The sequence below is a fragment of the Gymnogyps californianus genome, chromosome Z (assembly GCF_018139145.2).
Source record: "Gymnogyps californianus isolate 813 chromosome Z, ASM1813914v2, whole genome shotgun sequence".
NCBI classification, from domain to species: Eukaryota; Metazoa; Chordata; class Aves; order Accipitriformes; family Cathartidae; genus Gymnogyps; species Gymnogyps californianus.
In genome coordinates this window covers 41,471,536-41,499,387 of record NC_059500.1, presented here as the reverse complement: position 1 = coordinate 41,499,387, position 27,852 = coordinate 41,471,536, and the positions used below count along the sequence as shown (strand labels likewise).

The following is a 27,852-nucleotide window of genomic DNA, read 5'->3' as shown; positions in this document are numbered from 1 at the left end:
TTAAATGCGCATCTAATAAAACAACCTCATATATATCTCCAATTCATAAATCTCTAAGCAGGAGAAAGACTCTGAGGCCAAAATCAGAGTTCCCTAGTTTAAGTACGAAATACATCTGCAGTAAGATTGGGGGTGGGGAGGAAAGAATAAAAACTTTCTCCTCTTAAATACAACCTCTGTGGTACATTTGAGGGCCTTCAAATGTTCTCAGCATTGACAAGATTTTACTTAAGTATATCCTCTAAGCTATATTGGAATACCTTTAGATACACAAATCCATGTTACACAAAACAGCATCAGATCATGTAACTGGGCTTGTAATAACAGGGAAAGAGGGTAAGTATGCTGCTATATGTGAAAAGAAGCATATTAGTATGCACAGAAAATACGTTGTCTTAGAGATTAGTAATAACGGGCATCAAGGATGAAGATGCATCTCTTAAAGTGTTTAAGCCTTTAACTGTGAGTCAGTAGAATACTTTTATGTCAACTGTACAGCCTAATGCTTTGCTTTTAAAAAGGAATACATTTTTCTTTTCTATCATTTTTAAAAGTAGGTCACTCACCTACTGATTTAGCTAGGGGTTTGGCTTTTTTTTTCCCTTTTTTTTTTTTTTTTTGCTACTTATTATTATCTTCTTCCATGTTATATACAATAATCTACACTTAGACTGAAGATTCACGCTTTTCCAAAACGTACTTGGACTATCTTGTAGAGACTTTCTACAGCACTGATAAAGTGTAAGACAACCTGACAGGTAAGAGGAAGGATCATTACTTTCAGTTCTGCTCACTTCCCCAAGCTTTACAACTGTGCCTTTCAGAAATTCTTCCCTGTATTTGGTGTCCTTTCACCTTCCCCAGGCAGCCTCTGCTGAACTTGAATGAACTTTCTATATATTTTCCAAACCACAGTCCCTCTGTATAGAGCTATATTAAACTCATTCATTCTCCAGCCAGTAGTTTAAAAACAAATCATTGCTAAAACACTAAAAACACCCTACATGCCCTTGTGCATTATTCTTACCAATTTGTACATTTAAATAATATCAGAAGTTGTCTTTTGCTAAAAATTTTCCAAAATATTTTAAACACATAAAAATGTAAAAAACCAAACAAACAGAAAAACAAACCAAAAACAAAAACCCAGCATAAACATTGCTTGTATAGGCATTGGTTAGAAGAGATTGCTGCACTAAGGAGTATATTCAAAAAAGTTTTTCTTTCTGTTTCATTGGATTTAGTGTCATGGATTGAAAGGTTAAGGACAATGAAACTTATTGTGACTCTGTCTTATATGACGTAATAGATGAGCAGGAAGTCTGAAATGCAATTAAAATAAAGCTTCTTTTTGGTTATTGAAAGGTGACTGTATAAGCCTGTAACTAAAGGGGCAATTTAAGTATGTAAAGGAACTTAAGAACCTGAAGAGTCTGTAATGAACTGGATATGAAGACAGCTACTGACTGATCGCCCCAGGGGCATTATGGAAAGCTGGCGCTAACTGAAATTTTGAATATAGCCCTTAGTTGTATCATATTTATTTAAAATTTAAAAGCTGCCCAGCATGTCACGAATGAAGTTTATTTTGCAAGCCACCCACTGCCTAAGGGGGCAGTAATATTCAATGTGAAACTGCTGAAACTCCGGCGTCTGACGGATTTCATGAAGAAAAGAGATTTGAAGGTCCGACTCCAAGAGAACAAGGAGAAGAGGGAACACGAACAACAACAGTCCAAGGCCTACAAGAAGAAGTCTGGAGAAACTCTTCACAAAGGCATTCACCTCTATGTTGCCCATTAGAAAGTCATAGCTCCACCTAAGCGCTCTCCGAGCTTCTTTCAGTTCCTCCTCCTCTGCAATCAAAAATGCATTTTCATCTGCTTCCAGTTCCTCAAATGAATCTGTATCATCTTTCTCATTCTCTACTCTTGGACAGGTATCAAAGAGCATGTCAATCTCATCATCAACAGGGGTAGGCAGCAAGCTGGCACTAGGATTGTACACTAGTTCTGAGATGGTTAAAGGTTCCTCTTTCATCTTCTCTTCCTGTTCAATGGCAAGATCAGTAGTCTCCCCAGTATCCTTAACTGGGGAGCTTGAAGTCACAGGTACTGAAACCTCATCTTCCTTTGGCAGTTGGACACCTGAAAAAAGGAGATGAAAATAGTGATCCTAAATTTCTGCCTTCCTGGTGGCAAAACTCAGCCTTCCAATAGTATCTAATAGAGGTTGGAAAGAAGATTCTGCAATCATTTTGCATATTGAAACCAGACCATACACAGTTAGCAAAAACTGGAAAAGCTTTTCGAAAAGCTTCAGAGGAGGGCAACACCTTTTACAACACCGCAGTACACCAGCTCTGCTTAACTTTGTCTGATGCATGTACCACTAATAATGGTGTAATGCAAAACAGAAAACAGAACAGCTCATTTTCTGCTGGCAATCAGACTTCTGATATAAATGAATACTTAGTACATATGTGAATTGGTGATATTTAGTCTATAATAATAATAACAAGAACAACTACCACCCACCTTTATTTCTTTGAGATGAATGAGGAGAAAGTGATAAGATAATGGCTGAGGTTGGGAATTTTTGATAGAGCATGACATTAAAAAGAGACAACAGATTATCATGAAAAATTCACATTAATAGTAAAGAGGATAAAAGGAGAGGAAGGTTGACACACAGTACAAGGATTAGATATCATTGAAACGAAATGAAAATGCTTCACCTCTTTAAAAAGCTCCCTCTCCTCATGTCTCATTTTTCTTCCAGTCATCTTTCTACTCTTCATACTCACAGTCTCTTTTCTCCCTCTCCTTTAAATTTCTCTCTCCCCCTTACAGAGGACTCTTTCTTAGCCTTACTGGCATGCTTGTTTCTTATGACCCCACTCTCTGCCCAAGCTCTCTCCTCTCAAAACTTACTCCCCTTTTTCCAGTCTAACACTAACAGCAGTAAGTCTGCAAAAAAGTCTAGCTGTTTTGCAGCTACATCAACACTGCAGTGACTGCTGTTAGTTGTCAGTTGCAGGAGTGGAAGGGAGGAGAGTCAGGCACAGGGCTTGGACAAAGTGATGAGAAAACAGTTTTAACTTTGTCCCACGTCCAGCACTCATTACCATCATCAGATGCCATCTATGTGCAAAAGCAACAGACCATACATGGTATCATGTGCAACAGTAATATATAATAACACTTAGTACTTCTCATTTTGTGATGTTAAGCATCTCTCCTTTCTTTACTAATGACTAATCCAAACACAACATATAGATAAGGATATAGCAGGTAAAACCAATACAAGGTTACATGACTTGTCCAACAAGTAACTCAGGAAATCCATGTCATAGTACTATTTATAATTCAAATTAGCCCAGTTCTTTGATTTCAGCGCAAGATCTCTGTAAAAGATAGCTAACTGACATCAGCAAAGATTCATTCCGGTTTTAGTGCAGCAAAGATTAAGGTTCAGAGACTTTAAAGCAATGCAGTATAAAAGAAAACGTATTATTACAGAAAAACAAGTAATTAGAAAAGCAGTACATCTCCAGTGCTAATTAATTAGATATATAATGGTTTTCAGTGTGAACTAAAAGGGTCTCAGCAGGCTCTATTAACTTTTTCTGTTAAAGGACGGCAAACATATTAAAAATTAAACTAAACGGAAGGCCCATTATGGTCATTTTGAGATGAGGGAAATAAAGCATGACCTGAACCATGCTATAAGGAAGAGATGCATCACTGCTCTGTAAACATATGATACTGGACAAAAATTGAAAAGCAAAAATCCTGATCATAAAGACATCTACAATACAGGAAGATACACAGCTTAGATGCATTTTGGATCATAATTCTAAGCTACAATTTTAAATAGTAACTCCACCATAATTGACCAAAATTCTGCAAAGAATCTCACTTTGAGATCAGAAGCCTTTTCACTTCTTTTCTTGAAAATGTCACTGATTTTTTGTTTACATTATTAGTCCTCAGAAGTGTAGATACCATTCATTGTACTTTCCTTCTATTTGACTAGATAGCAAAAGAATATTCTTATGCCATTGGCTACTGATCATTAAACTAGCAGTAGGCATAACTACATTTCAGCGAAGCTGGTGATACGTACTTTACCCTAGACCTTCTCACTGTTACAAATTCTGCATTTCTTGAATGAGAAGGTCTTACAATCTCTATTTTCAATCTCTTTTTTTTCTTTCCCCTTTTATATCTACTATGACTACCATGCTCAGGACAGGACATATCCATGAAAATCTCAGTTTCATAACTGATACTAGATTTGTGCACTACCAGGTCACTCAGCAGTAGACCTGCCTGGAGCCAGACACAGACACATGACCACATTTCTACCAGAGCCTGAAATAGTATTTGCAGAAAAATCTGCCAATACAAAGTTAACATGTCAAAACTTTGTAAATGAAATTAAACATGCAGATTAATACTTTGTGAGACGGGGCTGCTGCACTAGGAATCTTAAAGCTTGTTACAACACTTCCTCATGGAAATATCTGCCATAGTGCCCTACTGTATGCCAGAGTGGCTGACAGCTACCACAAAGCCCTCCATGCGACCTCTGCAGCTCTGTTAGCATGTTCTCCAGATAATCAAAAGGGTAAGTAAGGTACTTGCTAAGTTACCCCAGTTTATAGATTTCCCTAAAATTGGGTGAGCGATGGCTTGTTAATATCTGGTAACTTTAAAATTATACTAAACTTAATACCAGTTGGGATGAAATGTCAATAAATGCAACATAAAATATAAAAGATATTACAAATATTTCTAAAAGATATAAGAAATGACAGAAAACCTGCACTTTAAACCTACTTACATTGAATCACTCCTTGAACAAGCTAGCTTCCTCCTTACCTGACAAGACAACTTTCTGGATCCCCTTCTTAGTGCATGCTTTTATGTGTCGTTATATTCATTACAGAAAACCTCTTCATTACAGAACGCCATCCTCAGGAAGCATCCCCCTCTTCATTAGAGCACGTTAGCTATTAAAATTCATTTCCCCTTTTAAGTCTTCAAAATGGCCCAGACAGATCTCTCTCCCTGTAATTTGTTATCTTTTCCTGTTCTCTAGGAGATACACTGGCCATGCCTCCAGGTGAGGTTTCACATTCTGGCTAAATCAACCAAAAAGACCATTTCTGCTTCCTCTCATTTCATCCCTGAGCAAGCCAGCTTGTAAAGCTAACCTGGGAAAATAACTGTTTTTCCTTCTGGTTTAGTTCTCTGATGTTTTTTCTTCCTGAACTGGCTTATCAGATGTTCTCAGGAGCGTAGCACATTACCAAGGATAGAGAGAGAGCAGGAGTGCTCCTTTCACCAGCACCTACCCAGCAGATCTGCATAGCTGAAATGAAACGTTGTCCTCAATAAAGAAAATGCAGATGTCTCCTCATTGGCGTCATTTGACTGCCTAGCTAATAATTCCTTGCCTCAACTACTCTGTCCTCTCCTATCACAGCCATTTCAGAAATTCATCACATTTCAGCATGAAACATGTTTTATGCTGGAACTTACTGTCTACACCAGTCTTTGCATTAACAAGTAATACTTGCCACAGCCATCAAGAGGAGGATACAAGCTGATTGAAAGTAGACACAACAGTGTATGAACACTAAGAGGCAAGAACAGATTTGGGGAGATCTTTCTCCTAAGCATACTATAACAGCAGGTAATGCTGGATCATCAAACCATACTCTGAGTCATTTGAGAGTGAACTCATGATATCTTAAAATATAAAAGCCAAAATTTTTAAACTCTGGAGCCCAACATTAAGCATCTACACATATCTTTAGATACACAAGTACTACAATTTGATTTTCAAATGTGCTTTTTTTTACTTTCTCGTAGAAGGAGCAAAAGGTAAGTTGAGCCACTTACTTAGGCACCTCAATATGGATTAAAGGACCTAATTTTAACCTCCCAAATTTGAGAATCCTGACCGTAAGCCTCTCTATACCTGCTTAGATGCAAGGTCAGTAATATATCTTCTTCGCGTTTCTCATCATGGAGAGGACAGCTGCAGCTACTGCAAAGAAAGGTCACCTCAATTTATGATTCTTGAGCCTTCTCTCCTTCCCGAGAGTAAATTCCAGTGTGCATAACATACATAGTGAACATAAACAAGAAAGATCATATTAACTTTCATTAAAACTGTAGTTTTTTCTCAAATAACTGGCAAAGTTCTGACTTTGTGATTAACCTGTAGACAGAAGGCAGCAGAGGAACCTTTTCACATCAGTGTTTTCTGAAGGGGTTGTATTAAAATTGGAATGTGTCGCAGTTCCGAAGCATACATCAACTTTACAGTCCACTGTTTAGTTTGAGTGGATAACAAGAATTTTCAACTGTTTTACGTGTTGTTAAAACATATTAAATCAAAGCAACTACATTTTACATCAACCAAGTACAAGTGTAAATAGATAAATTTTTAATATAAAAAATTGAAAATTTAGAATAGGCATTAACTGCTGCTGTTGCAAGCTCATTTGATATTTAAAAAACTAAATATATAAACCTGTTCTTTTCGTTCCTTCATATTCTCTATAACACCACAACATTTCTCAAGTCAAGGACTGAGGAAACAATTAGCTATTAACCATGGTCAATGTAAGCCCACAGCAAAGTTCCAGTCATGTTGCAATATACAGATAAGTATGTTGGGCCACTCAGATTTTGATGGTGTCAAAAGACACAAGTGTAGCGTCATTATAGCACATACCATTTACAATGCCAATGCAGGCATAAGAATACCACATTAAAGCACCGAAATTCAAAATCATTCTACAGTACAATAAATATTCCAGTGACACTTATTTAAGAAAGGAGCAGGTTTTTCAGATTATTTACTTTTTGGATAGCCTTCAAGAAAATCAGTTATCTGAAGTAATAAAACCAGGTTAAAAGAAAAAAAATATCCTTAAAGTCTTCCAATGGAAAAGGAGAATATAATAGCTAAAGCAAGCCCAAAGCCACTATCCTTTAATTACTCTACAACATTGCTGCAAATCCTTTGCTCCTACTCACACATAGCAATTATTTTGCTACTACCTTTATAAGGCTATAATTTCGTATAATTTTGGAGGCTAGATTTTGAAAAGTCTACTGTTTCTTTAGTAACAGTTAAAATTTATATTGTGTTTAGATTTAAAGGACTATGACTTGAGTATTAAATTACATTTGAGAAGAATTTCTTCCTTCCATTCTTCATTTTATATTTTTACCGGCAATTTACGTTCCATAGATCAGAATCTTTTAATACATATTGCTGGAATATTAAGTAAATAATCTCAATTTTATTTCTTATATTATATATCTATAGCAAAAAATTGCTACACTTTTCTGGCAACTGGACAAATTTTACAGAGCCAGAGAGAGATCTCATTATGCTAGCCAAAACTCAGTACTTCCCTTTCACCAAATACTGAAATTGCTCCAAACCTCTAACTTGCTACAGCAGATAGGAACATGAACAGCTGAATAAAACACGAGTTTACAGTGGTCATCTGCTGCGAACATGAACGTGCAAGAGGTCTGACATGAATGTCGTCAGCTGCTAGTGTTTCTGAAGGGGCCAAAACCAGCAGCTGAGGATTAGCAGGATGAAGGGTAGCCCCAGCTCCACCATTCTTAAGAAACTGCAGTTGCTGGAAATACAGCACCCCAGAAAATTCAGTGCACACATTGTCTGGTGGCTGGATATACTGCATCCAGCTTTACTTACCAGACATGCAAACACAATTACACACCTGTAAAGGCTTTTTATAGTGGAGAAAGGAACAAGTGTGAAGATTTCCTTCTTTTAAACAGAGAACTGAAAAATTAGATATGGTCCAGAAAGAGCAGTGCTGGGAATACTTCATATAGATGTGTAAACAAGTAAGGCCAGCCAGGCTGCAACTAGGACAGTTCCTTCCTATCCCTTTTACTGCTTACTCTAGAAATATTGTGTATTCCTTTGCTTATTTTCAATGTGGACAAAATTTATTTGTACTATGAATAGAAAGACCTTTTAGAGGGAAGGAGAGGGTGACTTTCTCACATGAGCGAAGTGCCTGGATGTCACAAAGAAAATGGAGGAAAGGGAAACAGAATCTAGAATTGCACTAAACTCAAATATTCCCCTACACAGGATCTATATCAAAGCAGGATCTGCATCATGGCCAGATGTCCAGCCCTCAGAAGTAGGAGGCCAGAGATCCCTACCTTACCCACATCCCATGCCCATAGAAGACACCTGTTCTAGCTTTGCTAGAACAACTCCTTTTTAGGCAGTGACCTGGCTTTCCTCCTGGCCGTTCCCATTTGTTTTAGTCTTACAGGAACTTCTAGAAGGGAGCAAAGCCCTGTCACAGTTGCCAGCTCACATCAGTTGCAAGCACTGTGACTCTGCAGCGCTACAACTCGCCTCCCAACTGCGTTGTGTGTCACGGTGTTCAACTAATGTCACAGCTAGTGCAGCCACCAGAGCCTGCTGCCCTGATTTTCACTCCCCGCAAAGGACACCCAAAGCGCAGAGACAGAAGCAAAACAGAACATGCAGCACTAGCAGGCATTCTGGCGTGCCTGTCTCTCTCTAACCTCCCTCTGGCCTGGAAGGAGCCCACCCCAGCACTGCTGACCCCCTTCCAGAACCAGGATTAAGCAGCGAAAAAGCTGAGGGGAATAGCAGGGAGAGAGAAGTGTATATCATGGGAGCAGGAATGAGAAGGCAAGATACATCTGTCAGCAGCTCAGAGAAAAAGGAGGAGCTGGTGAAGGGACTGCAGCGATTCAGTGTCTAGCACCACGCCAAAGAGAGCAAAGCTGAAAAGAGCTGGGCACTGATGTGAAAGCTTAGCACCCAAGAAAAGGACAAGTGGGACATTTCAGCATCCCTGCTCAGTTTGGGTGAGCCCTCCCAGTGTGAGAGAGTGTTGTTCTGAAGCGGTCACAATCGCAACAGGGTTCTCCCAAGGAGTTATCCCCCCTGCCATGAGTTTTGCACAAGCTAACTCCAGTCCTTAGGTTTCATATGCTGATATACAGGTTTTATGCATGTGTACACCTAAAGGAATAACATCCTACAAACAGTACTGGAAAATCAAGGTTTTTAAGAACCAGTGTAGACCCAATGCACAAATCTGTTACTAGACTGGTGTCATATTAAACCAAGAAGATGGCTTGTATCTATTTGGAGCCAGCATTTAACCTCTGAGGTGTAAGAATACAAAATACATGTAAATACTAATGCTTTTTCAATTTTGCTACCTATTTTTGAATCAAAGGAGTTAGGTGCATTCTCATAGACACTATAGTTTCCCCTGAGTGGTGAATTCATGAAGCAAAGGCAGCCAGGAGCTGTTGCTACTCAGAGACAAATCACTGCAAGAAGCAGGTTCTCCCATATCTGCTTCACTTACTGCTTTCTGATTTTCAGATGCCAAAAGTGTGAGAATATTCTGGTCTTTGCCAGAACATTCTCAGTTAATTCTTCTGTAAATACTTATGTCTGAAATGAAGATTCAATACAAAGGTATAGTTTTATATAGGTGCATGGAAACTGAAATCTGTCAACCTATATATGCAAAAATATCAAAAGCAAACAGTATCACAGAAAGCATGGAGAAACAAATATTGAAATGTCTGTCTTCATTAACGAAACAGAGACAGACAGATTGATAAAGGGGCCAATCCATCTTTGACAAAGGGATTTGGGATAAAAATAAGAAAAAAACCCCCTTCATTTTGGTTGCTATCCAAAGCAATATTGAATATTTTTTGTTCCTTGGGTTGCTCTCCTGTTATGTGTAGTGAAAAAGAGATCCAAATCAGACTCCTTTCCCCACCCCACCCCACTTCTACTATTAAGTATGTTAAATTATTCAGTATCTAGAAAAATAAAAACAAAAAAGTTATGATCTGGTAACCCAATCCACTAAGTTGCAGTAAAATGCTAAACTACATCCACTACTGTATTCAGCTGACATTCAAAATCCACTACTAACCTATCTGCTAATTTAAAAACTATTTAGTTTTGTCAGAAATTATCACAGTTCCAAAGTATTTCTCCCCCTCAGTCCGAGAAAACTACAAGGGCAAAATTCCAGTCACTCATTTGTTAGCAATTAACAAATAAATCCACAATTTACGTAAGATACTACAACAAACGTCATTTAAGTTTTGTCTCATTCATTCCCCATTTGCAACTCTGCTCCTGTCAGTAATTCATCCTTATTCTCTGCTGTACTCGATGTAACATTGTCATTCACGGTACAGTTCCTTTCCAAGAGACCACTATTAGCATAACAAACTGGGGGGGGGGAAGTTGGAGTAAAATAAATGTAAATTTACCAGCCCTTCTGGCTGTGATCTTGGAGCCATGCCGCAGTAATCGAATGCACACTTCCTTGTTGCAGTGGTTAACCATCCGCAAATGAATGCTTCTCTTGGTTTGGATTTTTACAAGACATTTCACCATTTTGACTATTAATTCCTCTTCTCAAAGTCTTGTAAAGGCTCTACCCATACCAGCTTTGACCTTTTATTGAGTTCCCACCGAGTTTTAAGAGACTAACACAAGTCACTCTCAATGAATCAAATGACAAGCTTCTAACATGGCCAACAAAAATATCCCAGTAGGGAACAGAACGAGAGGTTATTTTTAAACATTTCCAAATGCCTCATAATGTACAATACAAACTTCCACAACATCCATCTCAGCAGTTGCTAGCATAACAGCTGAACCACACACACAAGCATAAAAATATCCAAGGCATCAAGACATAGTGCAGTGAAACAAAAGGCCAGCATTTAGAGTTCATTTTTCACGGAACAAAATGACACTGTGGCCATTATTTTTCTAAGGAGCTTCAATTTGGCCACTGATGTCAGTTTCCCACCACTGCCTGGAAAGTATTTGTGGAAAATTTATAGATACAAAAAAAAATCCTATGCTGTGCTTACAAACCTTAGTCACAAGGCAAACCAATGACATGAAAATTATTTCATTTCAAGCCCAGAATCAAAGCTGACCTGCTTTGTATAAACAAGAAGAGAAAATTCCTAAGTTTTGGTAAAATGTCTCTCTTTGCATATGTGCTCCAGTTCCCACTTGTGGACAACTATTGGACACATTCATATCCACCAGAAAGTGTTATTTCAGAAGGCTGGGCACTTCCCTGTCCCCGTCCAGCAGAGATATGCAGGCTCCTAAAAAAGGCATGACGCACACATGCTGGCTGCTGATAACTTGCTCCAGCTGGAAGCTGGAATGCAACCACATGCACAGCATCACACTGTCCTAGTCAGAAAGGAGCTCTTACTGTGACCACTGAAACCACAGAGAGGAGATAAACTCGAAGGAGAGTACTGGCAGGGAGGTAGTCTCTCACTTCCAAGAATACTTACCTTTAGTGTTTACGACATGTCGTGCCATCCCAGTCTTCGTTATCTGACATCCTTGTTCCCTCTGCACCATAAAATCAATGATGTGCATGTGAATATGTGGGAAAGAAGGGGGCAGGGGAGAGAGTCCTGCAAATGTGTATTTTATACCAAGTGGTTTCTCTCATGAAAGACATCTGCTTCGATGGAGCTTTTGGAAAGCACCTTTACGGTGGCTCCTTTCCCCTGCCTGGCCCATACAGTATGAATATCCAGCAGTGCTCCTTTTTACTCCTTCCTCCTGCAGGGCAAACAGTCCTCTCTTCCTTCCTTCTCTGCAAGCGCTTCCTTGTGGGTCTGAGGAAAGATCAAGTGCTCCTTCGCTTTCTATCTCCATTTTGTCATCACTTCAAAAGTAAGATTCTGTCTGCTTTGCTCATCTTTATTCTCATAACTGTTGTAGCAACCAAAAGAGGATCATTAAAATCTCACTAAAAAGAGTTGAATCTTCACTGTGTACACAGCTACAAAAACTGGAAAGTACCAAGTCTTACAAAAGTCTAACCACCACTGTGTTCAATATGCAAAGGAAAGCCTAATCGAGGACACAAGTGTCACCTGGACAAGCCTGTGAATGATTTCCAATAGGAGCGCATTCATCTCGATGAATAAACATGTATCATTTATGTTTCATGTGACCATGCTCATGCAAAAGAGAAACGACTGTGAGATTTCAAGTGACTGCCCACAAACCATGTATACAAAACTAAGGGAGATTTATGTTGAAATTTTGCAGCTGAGTCAGCAACTCTCTGTCTCTACTACTAACTCTCAGCAAGTAAAGAACAGGCTCTGTCTTCTGAGAGAAAGAAGACTTTGCATGACCTGACATTGGCAGCATGTCCTGCGTAATGGGTGGAAGATGTTTTTCAGCAAAGATTTTCCAGACAAGGAGCCTGCTTCTCTCCTGCAGAGCTGCCTGGGACACTCTGTGCAGAAAAGAGACAGCAAGGCGATGGGTCCACTCTCAGTAACTAATTGGCTTTACAGTTCTTGTCACTCTCCTCCTTCCGAAATTGCTACTCTAGATATTACACAGCTGAAAGGCTAATGACTGGTGGGAACTGTGGCAGAGAGACCCTTAGCATTCATGCACCATTGCAGAGGTGGCAGAAAACAGCAGCTGGTTATGTAACTTCTCTTAAAATCAGAAAGTATGGTTTACAAAAGCAAAAACAATCCACTCCCAAAACCAGAAAACTAAAACTAATAAAACACTCTTCAAAAGTAGTATCCTTCCCCAGCCAGTGAAAATAGTGAACAGAAAACTTCTATTCAAGCATAACAATTTTAATGTATTTGTGAAAAGGAAGTATATCACCTGTCTTCAGATTTTAAAGGTACCTTATTATAGTGATGGGGGCAACGTTGTTTGGTTTGTAACAAAAGTGGTGATCTTATTTTGTAGACACATGGCATAGTAAACATCTGGAAATCTGAGAATTTGTAAATAAGTTACAAAGTAAAGCTGGCAGAGCTAATTGTTGTTAGCATTAGGTATTGTTATCTTGAAGCGAAAGGTTTGCTTGTAAAAAAGTTGTTTTCAGACCTTATAGGGCTCAATTACCTGGTTAGAGGACTGTAAATCCAAGTTAGTTTGTTGAACGCAGACATGATGATGCACACAGTGATGTTAAGATCTCCTGAGGCCAGAACGCTCTTTGGGAGACTCCCAGAAACTTGCAAGACAAAGTGCGCAGTAGCAGGAGAAACTTAAGATGACCAGACTTTATTCCATAAATGAGAGAACCACCTCAACATTAAAAAACTACCAAAAACCTAGTAGAAAATTCCATTACATACAACCTGACCTAAGGATTCTCACTTTGGCCTCTACTAAGTTTAATGGAATATTAGAAGAAATTAATTATCTCTGCAGATATTATTTAGAAAAGCCACTAAGAAATCTGATTAACTCCTACATATTACAATTTTTGTTATCATATACACACGCACACACCAGATACAATCAGCTAACAGGAGTATTGCTTCTGATAATTTCATGGGGCAAAGCTGTTTGATGCTACATGACACACGATGTTTCATGATTCTCTCTTTCTGATGTATTAAGATAAATTGTGTCTCCTATGCAGCAGGTATGATTTTAAAAATATGAATGTTGACAAGCTGTGTATTAGTTCTACCCAGAGAAACAGTTAGCACTAAACCAAGAATTTTTTTTCCAATAAAAATTAAATGTAACAACACTGAGCTGTTCTAAGGGAAAAATGCAGACTAGATTACCTGTTATAGTGTTCTTGCTGTACAAACATAATATGTGAACAGATACTTAGCATTATTTCACATTTTACTAGCATATTTTTAATATTTATTCATACTATTATTCATAAGTGGCCAATTTTTCATGTGTTGTTGCCTAAGCTGTACCCACAAAAGCTCCACATGCTTCTGCTCTACAACCAAAGCTTACACAGATGGGAACTCACACACACAGACAGAAAACTAGACTGGTAGTAGATGGTGTGTGCTCATTCCCATACATGCTTGTAAAATGCAACAAAGACTCCACATTATAAAGTAAAGACATCATTCATGCCAATTAACTGCCATTAATGCAATATTTCTTATACTTCAGTCACACATAAAAGTAAGTTTGCTAAAGGGTAAGAGCTCTGCATACACAACTCAGATGCACATGCATACAATTCCATAAGAAAAAAATTTCTAAAAAGATCAATGAGGACATCTAAAAAGTGTGTAATACTCTGGGGAAGAAAAAATTGAGGAACACAGACTTTAAACAGGGGAAATTTAGAATTAGTCTGTACCATCAACTCTCTCTTTTCTAAAATACAGTACAAGGTAGATCAATCAATAGAATGACTGAAGCACGTTACTGTCATTTTGGTTGCTCGAAAAGCAAATGTCAATGTCACCAGGAAAATAATGTATGAAACCTGAGCACACAAGTATCAAGTGACTTAAAAGAAGTTTTCATCACTTTGTCAAAACCACATTAATATCCTGTGACTCAGAGGTGTGGTTTTGCCTTTTCTTTTTTTTTTTTTTAAATTGGACTACTCAAATACGTGAAGCCCTGATAGCATGTGGTGCCGGGAAATCCAAAGACAATGATCTACCACCTGCAACGTAATTGCCAAGTGATCAAGACGGGCAATAATCTGTCTCATCAAATCAGATGGTGAAAGAAGGCAGCCACACAAGCCCTATAGCAACACCAAAAGAAATGTAACATGTTCAACTGCACATGGAGCAAGGACCACGGAAAGGACCTAATAGGACCATTTAGAAGGACCTAATTTGGCGATCTGTGACAAAGATGAATTTTGCAATCACACTTCTGGATACACTTAAAACTTTTGTAGCTAGGTGCCTTTTGAAGAATGTCTTTTAGGTTCAAAGGTAGAAATGATCTCTCCAACCATATCTGACACTCATACATGTAAAATCTAACTCCATGTGATAACCTTCCACACACAACAGTAATTTATGGTTGCATCTTTACACTACCATGCCTCTTTACTCCTCCTGAGACAGAAAGGACATTAGTGCAACACAAGAGTCAGTAACAAGGAATGTGAAAGCCTGAAGAATCTTAAGCAGTAGCAAACGAAGCACTGAGAGATGACCTGCAAAACCTAAGGCATAAGGACTTGAGATTAGTTTTTTAATTTGATAAAATATGTATTGGCTGGTGGCCAATCTCTTAGGTAAGTCACTTACATAACTATAATTTAAAACAGGAATAAAAGGACATTTAAGTAAGAATATCAATTCAAATCTAGGTGCTTAAATTAGTAATTGGACACCTGTATATGGCCTCTAAGCGCAGACTGAAGAATTGTCTCTTGAAAAATGAGACACCAATAGACAAACTCAGGATATTTTTGCGGGCCATTCTAATAAAAAATAAAGCACCATTACTTGTTTTCAAATCCTTTTGCATAAGTGTCAAGTGCCAAAGCAACCATTACAGCGATATCATGGGCATCCAGTATCTTCCTTGCCACAAACAGTGGTCATTTATGACCATGTTTAGTCAGCATACCCTTTCTTACATGTCTGCAAAACCACTGGACAGTTTGGGCTTTTTTGGAGGACAGCTCCACTTCAGCATGATAGCCAAAGTAGATTTGTAAGATGGAATTTCATACAGGAGAATGGCTGGGCTTTAGTTGTTTTTCAATATTTGATTGCATCGTGTTTGTTTTCCATCTGAAAGGATTATCCTAAGGACAACAAGGCAGGCTGAAGCTGCTCAAAATGCCCTGCAGCCTCTGCTATCGCCACCTCTGACGGCTTTGTCCCCTAGCACCTATCAAGTAATTGGCACAAAATCTTCCCTCTCACCCGGCAGTTTTTGTTAGTTCAGTTTCATACCTTCCTGGCTCAGCCAACTCAGAGTTCATCTCTCCAGAAGTTTCAGAAAGCAGAGGTATTTACTCAAGACACTGAGGCCACCATATTTTTGGCAATGTGTTTTGCTCATAACATATAAAGCCAACTTAAAATTAAGAACAAGTAAGTTTTGCTCAGTTAAAAGACAAAGCTGTGCACTCTCCTGAGTCTGCTCAAGGTATGCACAGCTGACAGCGCCATTATAGCCAGCTCTGCTAACAAGTTGCTTGGGCCCATCTACACAGCACAGTGCAGCACCGTGTGAAGTACTCTGCCATCAGCAGCTGGAATATCCATATGCATATGGCAGCACCTTGCAGAAATACGAGCGCGGGTCCTGGAAGCTGCATCAGCCAACCCATGCCACGAAGGGACATCTGACCTAGGCAGGGCTGCACCATGCTCTCAACAGCATCTGCAAGCTCTTTGGAAAGTGCTCCAGGGTGTCCACCCCCACCTCAGGCCCAGAGCTGCAGAGAGATGCCAAGGCTGTTTCACATGTGTAGCACACTAAAAGCAGTTTCCCAATGCAGCTGAGTCAGTCCCAAGGCTAGCTGCCTCCCGTCTCCTCACCTCCTGCCCTTGCCCTTGCCCTTGCACAGGACCTTGCCTGACCCTCTCTGATGAGGCACTGAAAGGCTGAGCCAGGCAGTAGTGGGACACTGTACAGTTAGGGGGTTGTTAGTGGGCGGGGGGGGGGCTGTGTTCAATTTTTGGGTTTGTGGGGTTTTTTTAACTCCTTCTCCCAGTTCACTCTGGGGTGATTAGTGCTGGTGCAAGGGAGAAGATGGGAATCCACAGAAGTGCACTGAGTGCATGTGGGGAAGAGAGCCAGCACCAGTGTCAGAGAGCTATGAGATCAGTTCAAGCTGCAATTTGATAATATATCCAAGTTCACTGCAGGAAAATACTGTAAAAGAGCTAAATAGTGTTAACTTAGCAGCTGGTGGTATTTAACTATGCATAACATATTCTACAGGAAACCCACCAGCAAATATTTCTATTAAAACATAGCAGTAACAGCAATCTGTCTGACTAAAAGGAAACATGACTTTCGAATTTATGTTATACATACATTTGAAACCAGCACTCTCTGGTGAGCATATAGCAATGATAAGTCAGCCATTTCCAAAAATGGATTTCATTGCTTAGAGTTGTAAGCGTGGCACAGCAGTCTTACAAGCAGCAAGCTGTTGTTACTCTGCAGTAGTCACAACTGCCTAGCAGGAACACAGTGTTGGTACCTGGCTGCCAGAAAGTGAATTCTCAGATACAGGTACTTCACAGCAGAGGTAAACAAGTAATTGTCAAAATTAACTACATGTCATGCAGCTAACTACTAGTAATTATAATAAGCTAAGTACACAGACAATCTAATTCACCCTGTTCTTACTACATTCAGTGTCGCAACTCTGAAGAAAGAACAAAACATGCTCATACGACTCCTATAAAATGAAATTAGGACATACTCCCACAAAAATGAAGATACTTGCTCAGCTCTTTTCCGTTTCCCATTAATTGACCACAACAAAGCAACAGCAGAGGTCGTATTTCCCAACTTCTGAAAGAATTGGCTCACTACATCTCAAGTAAAAAGCACTGTTAGGTTTTATTTGGTTGGCTTCCTTTTTTATTAGGAAGAATGCAGTTATCTTCATTTAAGCTGGCTAAGATGTTCATACCATTCTTTCTAATGACTGGATCTCAAAAAGATAGGTGTTGAATGTGATTTTTAAAATATCAAGGAATAAACAAATACATGGAAAAGCTTGGTCTACAAAATGCATTCAAACTGATCTTCCAATAACATCCCTTTTTGTCAATGGGATTAAATTAGCAGAGATTCTTTCCTAGCTGACCTTCAAATAACGTCCCTTTTTGTCAATGGAATTAAACTAGCAGAGAGTTTTTCCTAACATTAGAACAGAAAGAAATAAATATGAAAGTAAAGGCAAGCAAGAAAAACAACATACCTAGCAGTAAACCGCCAGTTTTCACTCCTGAGTAACTGCAGTTACTGTTTAGTAAAATGGTACTATGTTGAGATTATTTATTTCCTGTTAAGTTCCTTTCACCTGACAATCTAAAAAAAGATTTTTGAAACAGAAAGCTTAACAGCAGTAACTTTCCTCACAATGTATCTCGCATGAGGCTTGTGCACAGTTCCTTGAGCTAGTGATCATTTCTCAGGACGATGTGCAGAGGCTTAATGGTGTACTACTAATGGAATTTATTAGATTTTTTCTGTATCCCTGAGTCAGTAACACACTTTTTTCCATGTGTTTTATAATAAATATTGGTAGTGTTTGGCTGGAATCGGGTAAGTGACTCACCTTCATCTAAAGGAAACTCTTCCTCCTCACAAGGAGAAGGAAGGAGGGGCTGTAGAGGTTCCATGTTGATAATGAGTTGCTTGTTCAAGGAGGGAGAGCTGCGACTCTGGGTAATGCTGGTTCTAAAAGAACGGGGAAAACAGGGTCAGTTTATTCACAAGGAAACAACTGCAGTCCAATACGTCTCATCTCAGAATCATTTTGCATAAATTACACTAGGCCTTGAGCTATCATAACAAGCTCTGCACATTGAACACTGCTTTCAGTCGTGTTACATGGCACCCTCAGCAGATATAAACCTTTCAGCATCTGAAGTGTAAGAGAAGGTTTTGTGCTGGTTTACTGTGCTTCACGCAGCCTGACTCCTTTTCATCTTATGCAGGATTTCAGTGTGTTGCTCCTCTCCACAGTGCACAGCACACATCAGTATCTGGCTTCAAGGAAGAGGAAGGCAGAGAGCATACAAATCATTTTCCTGATGTTGTTCCATTGCCTCCAGGACTGGGTAAAGGATTTGTTATGGTTTGAGCACTGCAGACTAAAGACGAAAGCAGGAACAACTGTATCCCTTCTGTTAACAGATACACAGTGCTCTCGTTCTCACGCACGCCAGACACTGCCTCTACACGATGCCTCCAGGTGCTCAGGCTGGTTTTCTTTCTTGACTTACTTGGCTCTAAGAGGCTTTCCTGGTAGCAGGTGTTCAACTTTCTCAGGCAAGTTTGAGGAACGCTGTTGATTCACTTCAGTCATGAGGCTCATTAGCCTAAAATCATATTACTGAGAATATAAAATGGCTCTTTAGAATAAGTTGTCTAGGACTTACATGATACAGGCCTGAAGCAAAAGTCCTGCAATAAATCTGAACCATTACATTATAAAATATTTACTTTTGACAAAAGCAAAGATGAAAGGGAAGAGGATTCTACTTGACTTCAAATGGTACATCGGTACAGTGCCGAAGTTTCACAAAATGCATTTCAAGTTCACACAAAGACTCAACTTACAATTCCACATAGATAAACACACTGAACAAAGCACCTGTTGTAAGTGAAAAGAAGGGTCTGTGTGTTGCTGAGGGCTTAGGTAAACGCAGGACACAGATGTCCTACTCTAAGTCACATTACATGTCATTAAATATTCTTTGGGGATAAACAAGCTTTCTTGCTCAATTGCCATGATTCCTTGCTCCTTAACATATGCCCAAAGCTACTTATGTCCTCACTTACATTCTGTGAGCAGTCTCTGATAACTATTTAGTTTAAATTTTCACTATCCAAAGAAGTTTTTCACTCAGATTACTGTAATTACAATCACTCCAACCCAACAGTATCTCCACAGGCTTGTTATGCATCCCCTGGATCTTTGTGCTTGCTGTAAAGAGCTATCAAGCAACTCCCAAAACAGGAGTTGTGCCTGGGAGCACACATAAAGCTCCTACTCCATATTTATTTACAAAGATCCCTCCTTCAGGCATGCCCTGGAAGCAAAATATTAAATCATTCACTGTGTATTTGTCAGAATAACTTGCCACCGCATTAATGCTGCGTGACTACACACTCCAACAGATTTTCAGTGCTTTACTGAAGCACTACCATCTATAGTGCTTTAAGTGTAATACCCAAACACGAAGATACTGAACAGTAACCTCCTCACCACTGCATGTTTCTTTCTCAATGCAGCCATGGTACCACTGAATTGACTTTGAGGGAGGGGGCGCAGGGAGAGAAAACTTTATATATATATAAATATATATATATATTTACCTTCAATCATATAATTTCCCCTACATGTTTTGCATCTGAAAAACTACCATTTCCCATCCCCAAATCCTCTTTCACAGAGTAACTTGTTTCTAAAGCCTGCTTTTTTTGGAGCTGAAAATTTTCTATGCTTTTTGCCTACTTGTGCTATTAGAAGGACAAACTATCTACCTCTGTCTCCCATTTCAAAACCTGCACTGTAAAAACACTTGAAATCATTAGACTTTTTCTTAGTCTTTCTAAGAAACTGAACTTGGAGTTACCATAATATTGTAAATGCAAGCATTTTAAGAAGGTTAATCATAAAAATATACACTACTATTTATGGGTGTTAATTCCATATGACACTGCTCTATAACCTTATATGCCCTCTGATCTGTTTCTTTATGTACACTAAGAGTTTTAAACAATATGTTTAAAATACTTTAAATACTGAAAGCAAAGTAAAATACAAGATGAAAAATAATTTTATATGAAAATCTTTTCTTATCCTATGGAAAAAAGAAACCCTATGGAAAGCAGGCAATAAGCTATTTCCTTACATGAGTAACTATTTTCATTTAAAATGCATTTGTGTGCCCAAGTATTCTATGCCTCAATGATGGACCTATATTCTGCCTTCTGTGTTCTCAGTTAACATATTCTAGACTGTCCTTTACCCCATTTTTAAATGTAATCTGCAAAAGCATGTTCAAAAGCATCCCTGCATGGCCTTACTATTAATTACATAGTAGGGCCGGACAACATATTTATAAATATTTCCTGCAAATATATTCCTACTCTTTAGTAAAGACAATCCACTTTTCTCTCAAATATAGATGGAACAGCCATATTCAATTAAAAATAAACCAAACACACACCCCCACCCCTGAAAAAAATCACAATAAAAATAGGGATATGGCTGTAGAATGTTCAGAAAGTTAAGTAACCTTTTAAAAAAGATTTAAATAGCTTTTTTCTGCTGGCCTCTTTGTTCTCTTCTGCAGGAATTTTAATTAGGTTCTTATCAATTTTCACTGTCACTACAATGAGTGATAAGGACCTGAAAGCATTAGTTTGCTTGAAAAGTCTAGCTGCTTATTTCCAACAGGCCAAACTTTTCTCTGAAAAAAAGATTCTCTGATCTTTTTTCTCTTTACTGAATGAACCTCCAGCTTTTTAATCTGACTGCGTTATGGAAAAACTATCAAGTATACTTTTAAGCATACCCACATACATACACAAAACAGAATCTTTCAAAACCAGGCAAGAACTAGGAATGAAATGGGAGTGTACTTTTCTGTGAGGATCATGTAATAACAGTCTATGTCATAACACAGAAAATAATATGAGCTACGTATCTGACTGATTGATTAAACCCAGCAGAGATTAAGTTCCCTTGTGTAGGAGACAATACAGTATTGTCAGAATTTTGTAACACTGGCAACACGTATTTCCCAAGGCTTGCATTCCTCATTGTGGAAGCTCAGAATGACAGCAATTTCTTCTCACAGTAAAGGAAAGAGAATGTCTCTGTAGAGAACAATAATCCTCCTTAGTCCTTAAACTTTAATATTGAATGTCAAGACATACCTGTGAACTTCAGGAGGGTCCCTCTGGATTTTAGAGCTTGCCTCCACAACCTCTTTGGCTACTTTTCCACTGCATTAAAACATGAAATAAATATTCAAGCAAATACTAAGATGAGCTCATTACATGCCAAGCACTATACATACATGAACGATTAAGTTACCTTCAAAAGAAGAAAAGGAAAAGGCAAAAAAAAAATTCCTATATCGTAGATATGCAATGTCCCAAATTAAAAATTCTGCTGACCACTTCTCTGCAAAGCTACTGAAGAAAAAGCAGCCTTTTGTAGCAGAACTCTAGGAGTGGGACTGGACTGGCCCATTAACGCACCCCTGGTCCAGAGTTGCCCAATTACAGGGTGCATACAATCTCTGCACTGGTCACGCATCCTTGTTTTTACAGAAACTGCACCAAAAGTGGAGCCCTGTTCTGGTGAAACTGCTCTTTGACAGAAGTCTGCATGAAGCCTCGAGTTTATTTTGTAAGTGACCCTAAAGAGACAACAGAAAATCTTTCGAAACTTGACCTGAATTAGGTGTGAACAGGTCCTCAGGAAGGAAAAGCCCTCAATTTGCCATGAGCAATTACTGATGTTTTCTCTTACTTTCTGAAATGGTTTACCATGAAAAAGAAACAGCAAACACCCACCTATACCGAAATCTACTGCCTTTAAAAAATATCTTGCTGCTGGACATGGTCTTGATCTGACTGGATTTTGCATACCTTGAAGAAAAAGAACAAAGACTGTCACATTTTCAGCACAGAAGGAACCTGATAAGCAAAAATGAACAAGGCAAACTACGAGCTTTGTTATTTTTATACCACACAGTAATATTCAATAGTTGGGCTTTCCAGCTTTTTTTAAGGCCTTTATACAAATTAGAATATAAAGCACACGTAAAACAATTCAGGCAGCACAGAACGACTGAACATAAAACAAGTGATTACCTGGATAGGAAAGCAAGAAAATTAAATGCAGACACTTGCTGCATCTCTAGGGACTTTCATTCCCAGAATGAAGGAAAGCCTGTGGTACATGAAAAGCCCCTAGGACAAGTTTGCCCTAACACCACCTTGTTTGTGGGAAGATATGGCTATTTCCACTTTCCCACTAGTAAAACAAAGAAATAATAAAGAAGTGGTAATGCTTGTCTCCAAAAGTAGTTGCATTTCCAACGTCTCTATACAGTCAACTTCTTAGTAGCCTACATCATATCCTACTGCTTCTCTCTAACCACAAAGTACACAGCAACCTTTTATCACAGTCTTTTATCACAAAGATCATGGCAGAGTACCTCAGACATGCCATCTCCTTGATGTTCTCTGCCTTCAAAATGGCAAATTGATTTCATATCAAGTCTTTCATTCCCAGACCCTAGTAGACAATCTTCTATGATTTGGATCTACTTGAAAATAATCACAACAGTCAATCCTGAGCCTGGATCAAGACAGGACTAAAGCTCTGTTTTTCAAGACATGCCAAGCGATCATGACCTTATCTTAAATTCCAAGTCTCAAGCTCTTCTAAGCAGAGGAGAGGACCAAATCTAATTAAAGTGTCATTATCATGAATTACTTACACAACCTGGCTATGTCTGTTCTAATCTTATTAGAACACCTTGTTGGTATCATACAGAACATAAACAGACAGGATTTATCTAATGCTGTTAACTAACAGTCCACACTGTACAGCTCAGTTTCTCTGAAATGTATGAAAACTTTTGCTGTTTCAAAACTACTATCCTAAGCCTTTATTTACAGATTGCTTTGGCTTCAGTTTCATGTCTGGAGGATTGTTGTTATTTTTCTGCACTCTGCATATTAACCATTACTATTTCCCAAGCTATCAGCCAGGTTCCTCTCCACTGAATATCACTACCAATCTTGATTTTACTAAAGTAGTCCTCTTTTAAGACCCACCAAAATTGAAAGAGGCAAGCATAATTTTAAGCAATCATGCTAAAGAAATAACCCCAAAGTAGCGCCCTGAAGACATTTGGAAAGTAGAAAAAAACATGAGAGAAGCAGCCCTGCAGACACCAAGGTCAGAGAAGAAAGAGTGGGAGGAGGTGCTCCAGGTGCTGGAGCACAGACTATCCTGCAGCCCATGGAGAAGACCATGGGGAAGTAGGCTGTCCCTCTGCAGCCCAGGGAAGACCACACCAGAGCAGATATCCACACTGCAGCCCGTGGAGGACCCTGCACTACAGCAGGTGGATGTGCTCTGAAGGAAGCTGCAGTCTGTGGAGACCTGACACAGGAGCTGGCTCCTGGCAGGACCTGTGGCCCATGGCGAGGAACCCATGCTGCAGCAGGTTTATCCTGAAGGACTGCAGCCCATAGGAAGGACCCATGCTGGAGCAGTTTGTGACAGACACTGGAGCAGGGGGCAAGTATGAGGAGGAAGGAGCAGCAGAGAGAAACTGCTATGAACTGACTGCAACCCCCATTCCCCATCTCCCCGCGCTGCTCGGGGCAAGGAGGACATAGAGGAGTCGGAAATGAAGGAGTGAAGTTGAGCCTGGGAAGAAACAGGGGAGGGGTGTTTTTAGTTTTGTCTTTATTGACACTTTAAAATAAAGTAAGAAGGTGAGAAATAAATTAAATGAAACTTCCCTGAGTCAAGTTTGTTTTGCCTGTGACAGTAATTGGTAAGCAATCTTTCTGTCTTTATCCCAACCCACAAGCTTTTTCATCTTATTTTCTCCCCTTGACCTGTTGAGGAGAGCGAGTAAGAGAGCAGCTGGGTGGGCATCTGGCACCAGGTCAAGGCCAAACCCACCACAGCCATGTATTTGTGACCAAAACCCAAACAGTTAATATTACAACCATTTAACAATAAGAGCAGAGAGATGATGTTCCTGTGAGTCTCCCCCAGATGTCTTTGAGCACTAATTTCTCTCCTTTGGGTGGTAATTGTTTCCTATTCCCTATATTTATTTCTAGTAACATAAAATAAAACTGCTCAAACACCATGCAGTATTTTCCTACTTACATGTACTTCCAATGGAAAACACTTCCTGATAATCTTTTTATTAATTCAGTCTCAAACACAGTAGATGTTAACATAGAGAATGAACAGCTGTATTGTGCCAGCTCATATTTCCTGTTTCTTCACTGAATATATCCATTTAATAGATTATATCGATGTGTTATTGTATCAGTGTTGAAACAAAAGAAGGAATCTTCTCCAAAATAAAGCCAGTCATTAACATCCATGTTAGAAGACACATTCTTCCTACTTAGTTGTTATTTACCTTTACAGCAGCCCCCTGGTGTTGCTATGCTCCAACACAGAAACAATAATTTTTATAAAGTATGCAAGGTGCTGTAAGGAGATACTAAGTAGCAAGAATAAAAGCTACATGCCTAAAGGGAAGCATCAATAAACAGATCTAACAAAGTCAATGGAGGGCAGAAAGAATGCATAAGAGCTTTTTAATGAGGAAATATTTTCAGGTTTTCTTTTAGGGAATAGGAAGGAAGACACTCCTTTTTTCTTGACAATTTATAGGCTTTTTAGAAAAAAAAAAAAACAAGATGGCTGGCATCTTTCAAAATGTATCTAAAAACATTTTCTTTTCTTTTTTAAATCATTGCAGAGAAATTTTTTTTTTTTTTTCAAATCAACTCTTACTAAACCTTGGATTTCAAGCAGGAGGACATTACCTACTGACAGAAGAGCCCAGAGAATCAAGCATAATAGATTGTTTCCTCCATTCTCAAGGTATTCAACAACAGGGCTAAGATTAACAACTAAGTTCCCAGACACAAGTGCAGTACTGTATCCATCCAACGTCACATTACAGAGCAGCAAAAACAGTGTGCTGGAAAAAGTGTAATTATTCACTGCCAAAACCCTCCTGCCTCATTCAGATTTATACTAAACAATGTTATAATAAAAACAATTTATAATAGTGGCTTGAAATGAAATAATAATCCCCATTAACTTGCGTATTTTCTGTTTGCATTTTGAATTCTGTTAATGAAATGGAACATTTCACATTGAACAATCTTCCACTCACATGCACATTTTTTATTTTTAGTATAGATAATGACTTCAGGTTTACATACTTGTAAAAAGCCTGGTTCTCCACCCCACATTTCCAAAGATGCTTGCAAGCTGCTGGAGTAGAGGTATGGAATGACAGCACAGCCTTTTTCTAAGTGCAAGGAAAAGAAGGCAAATAAAAGTAATGAAAATGTTGAATTCTCAAAGATTGAAGTAGCTGTACCTGACGGCATCACCATGAACTGGATACAGTAAAGACCAAGTTTTCCTGTGTAGCCTCAATCTGTGGTTCACCCACAGAAGTACAATCCATATGTAGCTGATATTTAAACCGCCCAGGGAATTGTTTCAGAAATAAAAGGGGATGCTTGGAGGGGACAGAGAAGAGCATGTGTACAAGTGGCTTGTAGAATAAATCTGTACCAACTGTATTCAGGCCAAAATCAAAGGAGGAAAGTCTCTATGTTCAATATTCCACATTGCACAGTTGCTGCACTATTTACCATCCACTTCTCCCTGTTCCCTATGTCCTACCGTCAAATCCTCCTTGCAACCACACAAAATAGCTCCGATATCACTGGCATTACTTCCTTCCTCCACTTTCTATTCCTCACCTAGATTGCATCCAAAGCCATAATCTTGGGCTACATCACTCTGCCCTATGGAAAGAACTGATTATAGCATGCTGTAGACAAAAATCTCTATGATTTCAATGGCAAGAGCCCAGGGATAGGACTCCTAACTACCTAGGACAGACTCCAGCCTATTCAGCTCACCAAGATTTCAGGACATGATCGTAATTAGCCAAAACTACTTCACATTGATCCAGGTATCAACGGTCACCTGAATTTTCAATCATATACAGATGTTGCTCATGCTTTAGAATGGGTGGGTACAGCTTTAGCACTTTAAAATCCATTAAAACTTGACTACACAGACGACCAAAACCATGAGCAACCAACACAGCACTGCATGAATGTTAAGTGAGAAATGTCTCAACCTTTTGCAAATTAGATATTCTTTTGACAACAGCAATATTCGCATTCACTCATATTCTATATTTTACTTACAATATGAAGTACAATTATTGATTGTTTAGAAGTTTGTTTAGTTAAAAAATGATGTTATGTTTTAGTTGATTCTAAATCAAATACAGTTCTGTAAAAATATTAAACCTGACCTCTTTCTGAGCTCCAAACACATAAAAAGTCTTCCCTTCAAATTTCAGTTTATAGACATCACACCTAGAAAAAGAAAAATCATTTAAGTATAGGAAAAATAGATAGATCTACAGGTAAGAAAAGCAACTTGCATGCAAGTTTCCCTGATTCCCAAAGTCAAGTAGGCTGTGAAATGACAAAGAGCCTCAAAAGAAGTCTTACAACCTTTGGCATAAAAGTATTTAATATTCTAATTTTCTTTAGAGTAGAGAACATAAGCCCAGAGTATTTCTTTTACATCCTTATGCACCTTCAGAGAATTAACTTTGGCTACTGGAAAATTAAGAGGAAATTAAAAGTAGGCAGAAGCTTATGTTTACATTCTATTTATTACACAATTTGTAGTTCCTCTTATATCTTAAAATCTCTGAACGTCAAATGTAATTAAATTGAGGGAAAGATAATACTCTTATCTCTATCCTTATTTTTTGTGGTTTCATATCACACATCTTAGTAACTGGCTACTTACAGACAGAACACAACAGGAAGAAAAGGTTTGACAGCACTTATTACTGGGGCCTTGTGAGTTGCAAACCCATGTCAAAATTTAATTTAACCACGGCTGAAAGCACAATCTACATATGGAATAGCGGTGCACCATAGAAAGGCAATACAATACCTCTGCTTAAATTGTAATGGAAATTTTGTCATTACCACAGCTAAAATGGAGACACTGTAGTTTTTCATGAACTTCTCTAAAGATTTTCGATGTCAGATGGTTGAAATAGGAACGATTCTGGAGGCAAGGATAATACTATCCCTGAAACTTATATGTTTCTTAATAAAGAATTTTGCTTTAACATTAAACAACAACAAAAAATCATTCCAGTTGAGAAAGCTTTTCCATTGAAAAGAAAATCTCAGATATGAATTTGGATTTTTACTGTGTAGTGCAAATCTCAGCTAATATCAGTTAAAGCTACTAGCACTCACTTCTAGGTCTCAGAAATGAGAGGAGCAGTACATGGCGTTCAGCTAAACCTCACCAGATCGACCTTCCAACAGCCAGCGTAGCACTGAGACAGCTTAATGGCTTTTCGTCTGTCACAGTTTCCTTTTGTATCTGGTTTACATGCCAATGGACTCAATGAATTCACTGAGATCTCCGAAATGACACAT

General features: G+C 38.7%; 1 protein-coding gene across 1 annotated transcript in view; it reads right to left on the bottom strand.

The window, feature by feature from the left end:
• Window positions 1-628: 628 nt before the first annotated feature.
• FRMD3 (FERM domain containing 3) overlaps window positions 629-27,852 on the bottom strand; it is a 144,292-nt gene continuing 117,068 nt past the window's right edge. Inside the window, exons 9-14 of the mRNA XM_050912953.1 lie at window positions 26,694-26,757; window positions 25,576-25,664; window positions 22,150-22,224; window positions 21,505-21,573; window positions 18,170-18,291; window positions 629-2,147 (exon numbers count right to left, since the gene is read on the bottom strand). Of these exons, the coding sequence (XP_050768910.1) occupies window positions 1,552-2,147; window positions 18,170-18,291; window positions 21,505-21,573; window positions 22,150-22,224; window positions 25,576-25,664; window positions 26,694-26,757 (1,015 nt within the window). The 3' untranslated portion in view covers window positions 629-1,551. The remainder of the gene's footprint in view (window positions 2,148-18,169; window positions 18,292-21,504; window positions 21,574-22,149; window positions 22,225-25,575; window positions 25,665-26,693; window positions 26,758-27,852) is intronic.